Below are 14673 nucleotides of genomic sequence, written 5' to 3' on the forward strand. Positions count from 1 at the left end.
TATCTCAGAAGAACTGGTGCTCTGTGATAATACTACAAATGTACATATGAAATGAAAACCAAATAACTGTGGGTTATCTCAAAAGAGGGTGATTGGACTTTGCCCATAATAAGCAAGAGAGGAATTTTCTTCAAGAAAAGAATGAAGGCTCTACAGAAATAGGCAGGTCTATAGGCAATCACATAGGGGATTTTTGCATTTGGCTGTTATTACAGAACATTTACTTGTGCATCAGTCAATACTGGAAAACTGCTGCGTAGTTTGGGTGAGAAAAGAAAACATTTCAGTGGTCAGCAGATTGAAATGAATACTTTTATAGTTGGGAAAGATTCTCAGACCTTCTTTCAGGATTGACCTACCAATGTTTAAAACACCCTGTGGAAAACACAAACAAACAAACCAACCCCTTTATTTTTGCAGCTGTAATGTCACAAGGACAGTAGTGTTGGGTAGCTTAGTAATGCCAAACTAACTTCTCTAGAAAAGGCACTATGGCACCATGTGAGTGGAACTCCTTCTAGTGCATTAGATGTATAGCGTGGTCCAGTCACTATTTGAGAGAGTGGGAAGAGTTGGTCTCAGGTAGAGCAGGAATTTTGTATCTGAAGTAGTGTATTAGAAACAGGACTTTTAAAGATCAGCTTGAAAGTCAATCAGAAAAGCTAGAAGCAATTTTTCTCACTACCTAAATAAAATGAACAGACCTGAGCCAAAGTATGGAAATTCTATTAGGGATTATTTGCAAACATTGCCATAAGCAGGAATATCTTAATGGGAAGCATTTAGACTACATTGTCCATGCTCCTTCAAAAGCAAGTACCCAAGCAGAATGAAATATGCTTGGAAAGTATCTGTGTCTCTCCAGTGGCCATCATGGAAACCTAAAGTACTGCCTTTGAATGAACACTTTACTTTCAGACAATTAGTTTAAGTGATACGTCTGCTATAATCACTATTCAAGCTTTCATTTAAAACAACACAAAAGTCATGAGGACTATGGCTGGTCATATTCTCTTTGATATTTCTAGCACTGCAGCCAGCAAGAGAAGATGGACTGCAAGATATTCAGCATCAGTGCAGCTGAAACAGGATCTTATCATTGAAAGCATTCAGCTTCAGTACAGCTGTTGCTGCTTCAGAACCTCATACAAGCTTGTCATCGGAGGTGGTGTTTTTTCTTAACTATACTTAGGTTTTCAGATCCTGCCACACCGCTATCATTTTATTTCATTGTTAATCTGACGACATACTCAAAAGTTGATCTTAAGACTTCGCTTCAAAAAAAAAAGCACACTGTACAAATCAACCTTTCCTGCAGAAAAGACTTTTCCACTTGAGGAAACTGAAGAGAGTAATGTTATGATGCTCTCTCAGTTGAATGGCTGAATATCTTGTTTCTGGATGCAGTCTGGAGGGTAATGAAGGAAAAGCAGATGTCTGAATAGATCAGTGCTTCTACCTGACAGCCAAAGCAAGTAAGTAAATGCTTCAGGAAGTGTGCCTTGCCACCTCTGCTTTTGGAGCTGTAGCACTGCTGGAATAAGAATGTATCCAATAGATGTGTAGTCTACACAACGAAGCTTTGATATCAGAGGAGTCAAGCAGGATTCGTTCTCTTCAGGTCACCTCAAAAACCTTGTGTTTCAACACAACACATATGTCTCTTACAGATTATTTGTCTCCTATAAATTGCTCTTTGAAAATTTTGAAACAAAAAAACACACTCAGATGGAAAGTATTTTTTTATTGATCAGCTTCTTGTTCCAGACCCTCACTCCCCACCCATATTCTTGATCCCATATGAGCAATTCCACATGGTTTCAGGATTTGTTAATAATCATCTTTTAGTTGACTTTCTTCCTTTCTTTGTTGCACAACAGGAAGTAAGGATGTTTGAAGGGAGTATTTAGGGAAATAAAGGCCAAACGTGATAATCAGTACAGCATGTAATATTATTTTGAATAATTGAGTATAAATACTGATATAATGGAAAAAAAATACTTCAATTATTTCAACTAAACTGTTTCCTTCTAGGCTGGATTTCCACATGACAGTTTTAAATAGCTATCAAACCAAAGACATGTACCTCCTCAGACAAATAAGAAAGTTATCTCCAAGTCAAATACAAATGCAAACACAGAAAGCAGTTGTTAGATATATTTAAGGAATATGGTCTGTCATGGTGAATTCATCAGAATGGCATCAGAAAACAAAGGAAACTGCAAAGAATGATAATGTAAAGAAGCTGAGAAAACTTCCTCCGTTCTTAATTTCTCAGACACTTTTGCTTATGGTTTAAAAACAAAAGTTACAAATAAGAAAATCTGAAATACTTGTTCTATAGGTACACAGGGTACTATGACAATACTCATTTATAGAATATTGTATGTATAATATCGATTTAGAAGAAAATGTGAACCTGATTCTCTAAGTGATCTAAGACATTTTTTGGTTTTAAATATTAGGAAATAAGGAATCATAATTCATGTTCTTTTGGACATGTTAGAATAAGTCTAACTTGCTATATGCTTCCCTCACAACAATAATCTCACAGTAATTAGTAGAAACTACCAACATGAGAGATGACCATTTAGACAAGATTTGCAAGTTACACCAAAATACAACCTGATGTCGACAATATACTAAGGACCTTCAAAATGTGTTGTTAAATTCAATGCAAGGAATGCACACTCTTCATTCTAGGGAAAAACAGAGGAGGAAAGAACATTGGCTTTTTTTTCTCTTAAGTGTGAGAGAGTTCATTGCATTCATACATTGCTGGACTTAAATAATACATGTAACCATTTGTTTACAGCTTGTTGACTTGCCTGTCACAGTCCAAACAGCACTCGTATGAACAAATTAACAAATCCAAGATACTTTATTCTGAATGGTATCTCCTGACAAGGGAAAAGCCAAAGACTGCCTCCAAGCAAAGATGGTAGCACTTTGTCAACCTCATGACTTGTATTAACTTCTGCAAAGCTGCATCTTTTTCCCTCCTTTGAACAAGGAATTTTCAGAGCATCTCTACTCTCTTTGGAGTTCTAGGTTACTCCCACTATTCAAGGTTGTCTCCAAAAGGGTATTCTAAAAATATTAAAGAGCTCAGGGTCTATCAAATCATACACCCATGGACTGCATTAATTATTGATTTTTTTACAGTCTGGGAATAGGTGCTTTTCAAAGGGCTGTGGGAGTGAAAAGAAACACTGGAATAGCTGAGCAGACATGTCTAATGCGTGAAAGCACAGAGAGAACTAATCTGTCTGCAAATGTCAAAGAGAAAGCCGGGGGCAGGTGCTAGTAATATGAATCTCTGTCCTGGTTTCAGCTGGGATAGAGTTAATTTTCTTCCTAGTGGCTGGTGCGGTGCTGTATTTTTGACTTTATTCTGAGAATAACGCTGATAACACACTGATGTTTTAGTTGTTGCTCAGTAGCACTTACCCTGATCTAGGACTTTCAGTCTCTCACACTCCGCCAGTGAGGAGGGGCACAAGAAGCCGGGACAGAGCAGAGACAGGACACGTGACCCAAACTAGCCAAAGGGGTGTTCCATACCACAGCACGTCATGCCCAGTATAGAAACTGGGCAGAGTTGGCTGGGATGGACCAATTGCTGCTTAGGAAAAGGCTGGGCATCAGTCAGTGGGTTGTGAGCAGTTGTATTGTGCATCACTTGGATTTTTTCTATTTTCTTTGGATTTTATTCCTCTCTCATACAGACTCCTTTTCTTCATTATTATTATGATTATTATATTTTTCTGTATTTCAAATATTAAACTGTTCTTATCTCAACCCACAGGTTTTATCTTTTTCTGATCCTCCTCCCCATCCCACCAGGGAGAAGAGGAGAGCAGCAAGTGAGCAACTGCATGGTACTTGCTGCTGGGGTTAAACCATGACAATGTCATGCTCAGCAAATCTGAGATTGTTCCAGGGCTCTTGAAGGTTGTCTTCTTAATTTGTAAACTTCTTACTTCTACTGGCTGTTTGTGTCCTTTTGCCCTCTCTCTTTGGCAGCAAGGCAGCTACCTCTGATGCCAGACTGCACTGTGGTGCAATAGAAAAGAGAGCAAGAAGAGAAGGACCACAGGAGCAAGAGATGTTTTCAGTGAGGACAAGGAAAGGGGAGAGATGATAGCACAAAATTAACTCAGATGAAGTTTGCTAGTACAAAATTCTCTCAGACATCGCTTCTGTTCTTTAAAGAGGCCAGTGGTATGTTTTCAGGATTAACAACTCAAACAACTCACAAAGGTGTTTTAAAATATACATTGGATGGATACCTGTGTGCCATAGCCTTTGCTGGGTTTCCATCGCTATATGTCTGACCACGGAAACCTGAAGAAACAAGTTCAAATGTCAGTTGGCATTTTGGTTTCATTAAGATTCACATATTTATTCTCACATTAACTGATTTGGATTATTGTTCCATTCAGAATAGATAAGTTTATTTTTTAATACGTGAAATCATGTCTCAAAATGTTTGGCTACATTAAATGGAATCCAGAAAAATGGCCAAAGGAAAATAAAACTTAAAAAGAATACAAAGTTGTGCCTCTAAGCCAATGCTATTTAAAACAAAATAAATAAATTAAATATGTATTTTCCCATTTCCATCCTCTGTAAAGCAAGTAACACCAAGCCATTCTAATTCAAAAGCACAACTACTGGTAGAAAAATGCAATGGAATTCAGTATAATGCATACTAAGTGTCAGAAAACTCTTGCAGCTGGAAAGAAAGCAGCCTTCATGATGGTTAAGTATGCTGATCTTTTTATAATAGATACTGTTGTTACTGGAATCTTGGGTTTGAGTAACAAAATATAAGTTAATAACACCATGATGCTGCTTGGTATTTTTAACAGTGACATATTTTCACTATGCCATTACAAGATTATCTCTCATTTATTTAGACATTTTGTATAATCCAAATTGTCACAAATTATGGACTAATCTTGGGTTTAATATTCCCTTCAAATTTACGTGGATTGTTTTTCTTAACATCTGAGGTTCAAACATAACAGGATCCCAGGGTAAGAATTATCGCCCTTGGGGACATCATCTTCAAGAAAGTTTTATCATCTTCTGATTTGAAAAAGCTAGAGCTTGAGAAAATATCTTTGTCATAGGAAATAAACATTTAAGTATGCAAAAATCCTTAGTAGCAATGCTATTACTGTTACATTAAAAATCTTACACAATTACAGCAGTGATTTAGACCCACCTAGGTTTGTCCCATCTCTGACGCTAGTTTGTACCAATCTGCCTCAGAGGAAGGTTTTGGGAACCCTCTCCTGCTCAGCCAACAGAGATGGACTACATTATCCCAAAAATATAAAGCATGGCATAATTCATGAAGCATGAGGCTAATATTTTCTATACAACAAACACTAATCACATATTCTGATATTCTTGATACAAAGTTTCTCATCATTTTTCTGTATCCCTACAAATTCTGAATCAGAACAAAACTTGTGACAAAAAATTCCACAATTAAAGAAAATACTGTGACCCGAAAGTTCTTTAGTCAGTTTTCAGTATTCCGACATTTTCATTTAATACACAGACCCATTCTCTCCTACCGTAAGGTAGAAGGGCATTCCCAGACTTCCATCTCTGAACCCTTTCTGTATTTTACATGTCTTTGTCATACCCTTCAATTTGTTAAAAGGAAAATATGAACAAGGAAAATGCATCCAGATTACATGAATCACAACACACTGATTGATTCACCTTGAGCGGGCTTGTTACAAGTTTTTAAGTGGAGAAGAAACCAGAACTTGCATTATGCAAGTGCTTGCACAGAGAGCTACACTTCCAATTCAAGACTGCAAATTCAAGCACCCTCCTTTTTAGTGTCAGGCTTCCAAATCTGAAGCTATTGTTAACTGGCAGGTATTTCTAGACAACAAAGAACATCTGTCATAGGAATCACTATGTTTACAATGAACTGGGAAGGGAAGTTTGGGTGGGGGGGTTTGAGGCAATTTGGCAATGCTCAGATTGAGTCTTCTCTCAGCTTAAGTCCTTTTAGACCTTTTGGTTTTAAACTAGTCAATCCACTCCTCCTCACCATAAACCCCACAGCCATAGTTCACCCTGAACTCACTAACTTCTACACTTCCAGGGCTTTACTTCCAGGGTTTGGAGATTTTGATTCCATGAGCTCAAATCATAACAATATCCTCACTGTACTTCTGTAATGAGCGAAGTACTACTGTCCCATTTGCAGAGGTGAAGAATGAACAGTAGGGCTCTGCTGGAAACACTACAATGACAGCATTGTGTGCCTGCTTGCCAAGGATTGTTTTTAACTAATTACCTCATGTACCGACAGCAAGGTAAATAGAGATGTGGCATGCAGAATTTGGCGTGTGATGGAAAATTCACCCAGGAAGCAGAGAAAACAGCCAGCCACACAAGTTGTCCTTGCCCTAGCTAATTAAATGCTAGTTGAGGTATGAGTCCATTATCTATGAGGAAAGCTGAGCATATCCAGCTCACATGCAGACTTCTGCATTCAGTCAGGTGAATCACACTTTGATTTCCCAATGAAAATGCACTTCACGTGGAGTGCTCTCTTCTGTACAGTTGAGACCTAATTTTTCTTTTGTTATCATTCATACTTACCACAGTGGATATCACAGATCTGCAGTGGAACTGAATAATCTACATCTGTCCTCCAGCCCTTTTAAAAGAAAGAATTGAGGCTTATTCCCCTTTCAGCAGCACTGCTACTAAACACTTGTGTTGACAAAATGAGGTTGCTTTATTAGTTTACACAAATGACTACATTTTTTAATTTGTTTTTAAATATATGCATATGGAGATTGGTCTGTTGCATATTTAGTGAGTTTCAATCACTTTTAGGTTTTTAATGATAAAGCCAATCAGATTTTTTTTCTTGGGTGGGGGCTTTATTGTGACAGATAATGTCTTATTTACAAAATAAACTATTTATATAAGTAAACACCAGTTTTACCACCAGATCTGATTTTCACTAGGGAAAGAACTGTCATTACCCAGAAGGCTGTTGTCAGTCTCACTTTCACCTTTCCCTTTCTTCCTAGCACTGGAAAGTGAAGCTGACAACAGCTTGTCCTGGTGTCTGTTGAGAACACTAACTCCAGAGACAAGTAAACCTACCAGCTTCATGCTCATTTTCTATTAATGTTGTCCTAATAAAGTTCAGCTACAGAAACAACGTGCAAAAATGTCAAAAATCATTTGCTTAGCTCTGCTTTCAGGAGCACTAATTCTAGCCTGCTATGATGCACTTACCGTGCTGTTTGCTATATGTCTAACTTTCTTCAGCTAATGCCAATCATCTTTGAAAAACTCATCTAGGATTTACTTGGATCTTTCGATACCTTGGAACTTTTTATTACAAAGGAATGTATAAAGACAGGATTAGCAATTTCCTGTTGGTATCCCTTTATATGCCACTGACAAAGTAGCAAGATCATGGAGAGCAACTTCTTTGTTAATTAAAGTCATCTCAACAAGAGGTGGTGGCAGCACATCAAGCTATAAATAATGCTCTTTGCCAGCTCTGTTTTCACAGTACTCAGATTTGGCTGGGAAGGGAAAGCAGTGAGAGTGCCTGCTGGGTTTCCTTTTTTTGATGCTTTACTTTGTAGAGAGTACCAGGCAAAATCAGGACACATACCTGAATGCAAAACGCTGACCCACACATTTCCTGTGACATAGCAATTGATACAGAATCTCCCTAATGAAAATAAAGGAATTGAAAATTATTATTTTCCATACCCTGGAACAATGGAAATATATTGTGTCTCTCCAGCATTTTGGTTTGTTTGCCAGTAATACTACACGTTCTATCCTGTCAGAAAATTAATAAAGTACATATTCACTCTGGAAGGTCATTTATTTTCAGAGATATCCCCAGATCTCAATGACCGTAAGTAGTGGTGTAGTTTTGCCAAGCACAATTTGGGTAGCACAGGAAGAGGGCTAATGTTCCCCCATTTTATGAAGCACCAAAAGTCAGGACATCCTCCCTGCCATATCTGCTCACACCATGTTAGCCAATGACCATCTTAATTTCATTTCCCTGGTGTACATGAGTTGAAGGAATGACTCTTTCTTTACAGTTCTTCTGGACTTCCTACCGCATTGTATGCTAAGAATAAGTTCAGCCTTGGGGTAAAACTGTCCTACGTGACTGTCCTGAAACTTAATGTTTGATTGTTTCTGGTTTGTCCTCAAAATAATGCTAGTGTACTCCACTAATAACTATGAATCCTACACTGCTCTTTTTAGCGTGGTAAACTCCAAAAATAACTGGGGGCAAATTAGATGAATATGTTCTTTTTTCAAGCACAAATTCACAGGGATTGTGCAGAATGAATCTTGGTTTCTCACAGCAGAGAGCTAAGTCTTGATGAAAACTTTGTGTACATTGCTCATGGCGTTGTGACAGAAAATGTATGTAATTTATTGGGCTTCCATTCCGCTACAATAGCTGCGGATATAACAGCTTGTAAAAGAGGGAAGAAAACAGCATTTTTAAATGCATCAGTCCCCTTCACAAAACGCAAACTTCAAAACCTAGCTGTGACTTACTGGTACCCCATCTCACTTAACAATTCACGAAGGAAACCTTTAGGTTACTAGGACAGGCTCTTCATAGCACCACAATGCCCTCTGTGGTCTGTTGATTTGGAGAGCTGTTTCTTCCTGGGCTTTTCTCCATGATTATTCAGCTCTAGGATCACCTGCAGGAGCAGTTATATTGTTCCACTAAAGCATGTTCTCGGCTTGAGCAGCAAAACTGAGTTAGGAAACTTTGCTTTTAACAGCTGCTTTGTTGCATTCAGCACCAGAGGTGTAAGAGCTAAACTGATTCATTAGAAAATTAATTCAGCTGTCAGTGCCCACCCTTTTCAGTTTAAGAAACCCTTATTCATAAAGGCCTGCTTCGTATATACCCCCTGGTATGTACACCCTGCACAGTGAAAGCATCAGAGGTACTTCAAAAAGTCACAGCTGCAGCATATACCTGCATACAGTGGCAAGAAAAAAGTACAGCTGGTAAGTATCCTAAAAAGGAGAGAGGTGTAGGAGCTACAACATACTTCTCTCTTCAAAAGCACATCCCTCTACAGCAGAGTGAAGTCAATGCACACAGTCAGGAATAACAGTGGAAATCACAATATCTGGTTTTCTCAGCTTTCTCAAAGTCCATCATACGACATCTCATATACCTGGTCAGGGGAGCAGACAGCAGGAGCACACATTTGGGGGTGGACATAACACCACCAAGGAGCTGGCTCCTGAACCAGCTGGATACCTTTCAGCATGGTGGTCCTAGTAGCTCCTAGGACTTATCCTGCTTATATTCTCCTATTTGAAAAATAATGCTATGGCCATTCTTCTGCTCCTTGACCCCACATTCCAGATGTACCTCTTGCTAGATCACAGATCAGTCCAACAGGGTAACTCTGGCAGGCTGTGCTGAAGGGCAAGGGCAGGACAGCTTACTGCACTGAAAATGCATGATACGGGCTTAGCTGCAAGACAGGAATCACTAGCTGTGCCTGAAACAGAAATCACCCGCCCATAATCTCTTCCTTCTCTCCCCCAGCTTTGCTGGAAGAAGCAGTTGTGTACTCACACAGCCTGCTGGCTCAAAAAGCTAATTTGGCTGAAAACTTACCTTTTTTGAGTGTTGAGATTGTTTTGGCAGCTGTGGAAGTCAGAGCAGCTCAAGATCATCATGGATTTATGCCTCAAGTCTTACATTTCATGATGTGAAATTTGCCAGGTCAGATGTACCAGTGATCCATATATGAAACACTAACACTAACTTTTGCTATATACATAATACAAATAATATACCACAAAATGATGTTAAAAGAATATTAAGTTTCCGCTCAATAGTCACTTCCTTTGATGTGACTCATTTGACTTCAGGATCTTATTTATTTCTTGCTTCAGTGTGAGATCAGAATTAGAACTACAACTTTAAAAAAGTTCCGGTAATTGTTCCAATATGTACATGGGTTTATTAATGCTTTCAAGCTGCAGAGCAATAAACAGAATAATAAATAAATGAATGCAGTTAGATCTGTCAAAAAGTCTTAGAGTGTTTAAGAAATAATATATACAAACCACAGAGACTGAATGGTGCATCCCAAGAGATTCACATGAGGCCAGCTGCGTCCTGTTACACACAAGTACTGAGAATTGTGCCTTGGTTTGGGATGTGAAGAAAACTTGTATTTGTTCTGCAACTGCAGCAGTTCTCATTTTCCAAGCTGATATTAGAGGAAAAGACTTACTTTTAGATGTACAAGGACATACATTCTAAGTTGTTATATCTAAAATAAAAGCCTTTTTAGTTTGTTAAGTGCCATCAAGTGATATGCGAGTAATTTTTTTTGATTCCCACAAGTTACTTTTTATACTGATAAACACTTGATCTACTGGGGTTACATAGAAATAACAAGCTATCAAATCTCTTTGCCATAATTTATAAGCTACAGTGTTGTGAACACATCTCATTTGCTTACTAGAGAAGGCTCATAAAGAGTGACTGATTTAAATATTTTTCACAATTTAATATTATGTAATTAAAAAGTCTGTATTTACCTGGAAATTCTCCATGAGCAAATGGACATTTAACCCAAGAGCCTTGTTTGGTTGTAAACTGAAAGCAGAGAAATCTGTTAGGAAAACTAAATTTTTAGTTTCAGCCTGTGGCTACAGATTCATTCATACAGATCAGTGCATTCCAGAAAGTTGGAGAAAGTGAATTCACAGCTTTTCTTCCAACCCTTGATTTAAATTAGGTCCCCCCAATACTTCAGGTATTTATACACATGCTTATTTTACAGAAACATGTAGTTCCATTGTCTTAAAAGTAATCTAAAAGAAAGCAATAATATACCTATATTAACCTTATGTGGCATCTTTTTCTCAACTAGAATAATAAAAGACACTCCACTAAATGTAGTGTGTCAATCATTTTTATTAACAAGTACCTAATATGGAAAACCTTTTACATTAAGTGTAGTGCATACTTCAGAGTTTGCATTGACCTAAAACATTTTTTCCCTGCTTTTCTTAAGCAGAGAAAACAGAGCACACAATCTGACCTGTCCCCTATGTATTATTGCTGGTGCACTTCCAAAGAACCTCCTTTTAGTCCAATCTTTCACATTTCCTTCATTCTTACTTCCCATTCAGCAGAGCTATGAAAGAAAATATGGATCCTAAAGAATATTAGCAACTCAGTTTTTTAGAGCTGACGGGAAGAGGGCAGGTAATAGGTGGTTTACAAACAAATCCCTTTACCTTCATGCAAAGCCTTGGGTGAGTGTCCACACGAGAATATTTAACCTGCTTGAAAAGAGAGCAGTCGGCATTAGCTGGTTTCATTAACTAGCTTCACAAAAACAATTGCCCAAAATATTCATGGTTTGATTACTGAGACAGGAACTGGTTCGTTTCCTCTATAAACATCCCAGGAAATTAAGCACATAAAACAGTAAGAATAGAAACAATCACTACTTTGGAGTAACAATTTACTTCTTTTTATCTGTAACATGTAACATTTTATGCAGTCAGTCTGACCCATTAGAGCTCAATGAATTGATTCTGTGGTGGTGCTTGTGCAAAATTCTGATTACACAGCCTTGTTTCAGTCCCTTATTTACCACTCATCAACAACTCAGCGGAACATTGAGACATACACCCTCAAGTGCCGTTCCACATTCAGTTCAGAAATATTTTAATTTTTTGTATCCCTATTCCAGAAAAGCATTAAAAGTAATCTGAATTTTAGACATCCATTTAAAGTGACCTACAAAATGTGTTTTCCTAACAACTGTTTACCCACCAAGGGCTTCACCATAAAAAGCCTTGTCTCCTATGAACAATTATTACCCATGCAAGTGATCTTTCTTAATAAACACTGTTGCTCAAGTGAGTGAGCACAACACATAGCATTGTGACCACACACCTCTTTCCTGTAACTTTTTGATAAGAACATAATGTATATCCTCATGTATACCTACAAGATGGTCACAGAAGATAGTTCTGTAAGAGTTCACTCAGATATGGAGACAGCATTGCCATCAGCAGAGAAAGCCCTATCCTAATTTGAAGAGTTATGTAGCTTTTGGGCCTAAGTCAGTACATGGGCATAGTATTAGAGGATGGAGCATTGTGTAGATTTACTGGGGGAGCTAGCACTACCTGGGTAACCTCTGCAGCCATCTCCAGCACACTACAGAGAAGTTTTTCAGGGTTACTGCACAATAAATGAACCAAATTCAATATCAAAACTTTTAGAATTAATTAGAGGAAAAAGGAAATTCATTCTGTCCATGAATTAATATTCAGCCAGTAAAAGCAATGAGTAAATACCCTCCTTGTCTGTAATAAACTAACACTGGATTGTGTTCCGGGTAATGGAGATGAGCACTGCCAGCCAAACCTCATTTGAGGCTTTTTTATTTTTCTCCTCTTCAAGCAAAGAGTTGTGCTTGTTGTCAGCAGATGACAAATCCCACAGGGGCCACTCACATGTGTAAAATTAAATATAATTGCCTTTGCAAGATCAAAGTTTTGTTGAAAGCCATAAAATGGTGAATCTGAAGAATCACTAAACACTTGGCCAGGAGCTCCTAATCAAAAAGCATTCAACAGGCTTGAGTCAGTCCCCCCAGATCACGTCATCAGAATAATACTTATAAAATTTCAAAAAATTAAGAATTTTTATTGGATTTTATTTGCCTTTTGAGTTGTTACCTCAAATTTTCTGGCTCATCTCCACAAAGAGAGCAAAGCCTGAAACCTACTTTTCAAGACAAAAGCTGGAATTCTAACCAACCTACTTAATAAATCCATAAATCAGCATCATGAGACTTCAGATTGAAGTATGAAGCACTGAAAGATACATGTCATAAAAACCCTTTTCAATTTTAGAACATAAGCGCTGGAAGAACTCAGGGACCCAGAATTTCAACATGCCCAATTTTGAGACATCGGACCAGGCTGAGGAAGACACTTCAAAGAGATCTTAATAGGGTACAAAGCAATTCTGCCTTACCAAAGCACTGTCATGTCTCCAGTAATATTTAATGATGTTTAGCCTCACCTCACTTACAGTTTAGGCGTCTAAATGTTAAATATCCAAATCTGACCCAATAATAATAGACTCAGTTAAAAGAAAGAGGTACCTTCAGAGGGAAATCCCTCCTATCTTTCTTTTATGCCTATCTTCAAATGAAAAGAATTGTTCTCTCAGTATGTCTTTCACTCACTTTAAAGGGCATCTGACATGAATAGCATAGACTTGAACACCTATCTTTTAAAAATGTCAGGGCAGATGAATCTTGCCTTTACTATAAATGAAAAGCAGACCCAATTTACCCCAAAGAACTTAGCAGACATTAGTAGCTTCACAGTCATCTCCACTTTTTATTTCTTAGTAGTGAGTCAGTGAGCATTTTGAATAAATCATGTGGTTAGTGTACAAGAACAGACTGTGTTTATGAATAGTTTTAAGTCTCAGAGAAGAAGAGAGGAATTTGCAACTGCTTTTTTTTCCAAAGTCCAGCTCTTCACATTATGCCTTTGGTAGTGGCTTTCAATCTCACAGTTTGAATAAATCTGCACAGCTCTTACTTTCTCAGGAGAACTTCTGGAAGAGTTTTGTATATCTTCACAGTAGTCATTAGACTTCATTAACCTGCATAGGTTAACAATGACAAGCACAGGACAGGCTGGCTCCCAAGCTAGGGTTTGTGTCACTGGGTTATAAACAATATTATCCCATAGTGCCTTCGTATCTGTGCACAAAGAGTGGAAATGTTATTAAAGATGTCAAAGATGAATCAGAATTGTTCATAAACCTGGTACCTATGCATGTGCTTAAAACCAAAACCATTGCTTTTCCATTTCCTTGGTATTTTCACCCATCAAAACTGCAGTGTTGTCCTTCCTGTGACAACACACAGGTTTGTAACCTATGCTTCAGCTATCCCTGTAGTAGGCATCAGAGAATGACTGCAGTTGGAGGGGAAGGAAAAGACACAGAATAAAGAAGGAAGAAAAGAATCATGGGATCCATGATCCAGATTTCCTGCGCTTGCAAATCATAACTATTCCAAGCACAGGAAATAGGTAAAATTGGAAAAAAACAACCTGTGCCCCATGAGACCCGTTCTCAGGCTGAACAGCTACTAAGAATAGAGGTTAGGACTTCATACTGCAGATGGCCAATAGGCTTTGCTTTGATGACCTTTAAGCCAGATCTGACTACATGGCATATACATAGCTACAGACAGAGCTTGAGCACTCCTGTATGTGCTCTCTATTGCATAAATAGAGAAAATTTATTTATTCAAACTGCACTCCATTGCTATAAAGGAATGGTAGTGTCATAAACTCTATATTCTTCCACAATAAAATAAATTGGGAATGAAGACTGGGCTCAATAAAGAGGAAAATCTCTCCCTGAAGTCCTCTTCTCATAGCAGTATTGCAAAGCTGACCTCAGTGGCTTTTCCTTCTTCTGGCCAGTTTGTGTGTGATTTAGAAAATGTGGGAAATTACTGGAAAGTTACTTAGTGTTTATATTGGCATAAACTTGGTGAACAATTTGGTCTGAGAGTAAGTTCTTTAGTCTACCCA

General features: G+C 38.0%; 1 protein-coding gene across 7 annotated transcripts in view; it reads right to left on the bottom strand.

The window, feature by feature from the left end:
* Window positions 1–1729: 1729 nt before the first annotated feature.
* Window positions 1730–14673, bottom strand: part of IL17REL (interleukin 17 receptor E like) — a 46533-nt gene continuing 33589 nt past the window's right edge. For 4 of the 7 annotated variants that reach the window (XM_062634214.1, XM_062634217.1, XM_062634216.1 and 1 more), the window contains 8 exons: window positions 13666–13829; window positions 11329–11376; window positions 10624–10681; window positions 10144–10289; window positions 7679–7738; window positions 6640–6697; window positions 4293–4347; window positions 1730–2699 (listed from right to left, as the gene is read on the bottom strand). In XM_062634214.1, the coding sequence (XP_062490198.1) occupies window positions 2672–2699; window positions 4293–4347; window positions 6640–6697; window positions 7679–7738; window positions 10144–10289; window positions 10624–10681; window positions 11329–11376; window positions 13666–13829 (617 nt within the window). In that variant the 3' untranslated portion in view covers window positions 1730–2671. The remainder of the gene's footprint in view (window positions 2700–4292; window positions 4348–6639; window positions 6698–7678; window positions 7739–10143; window positions 10290–10623; window positions 10682–11328; window positions 11377–13665; window positions 13830–14673) is intronic. The other 3 variants (XM_062634215.1, XR_009967718.1, XR_009967719.1) reach the window with 3 other exon arrangements.

Source organism: Pezoporus occidentalis, unplaced genomic scaffold (assembly GCF_034315485.1).
Source record: "Pezoporus occidentalis ecotype Australia unplaced genomic scaffold, CSIRO_AGI_Poc_V1 ctg42, whole genome shotgun sequence".
Taxonomy (NCBI): Eukaryota; Metazoa; Chordata; class Aves; order Psittaciformes; family Psittacidae; genus Pezoporus; species Pezoporus occidentalis.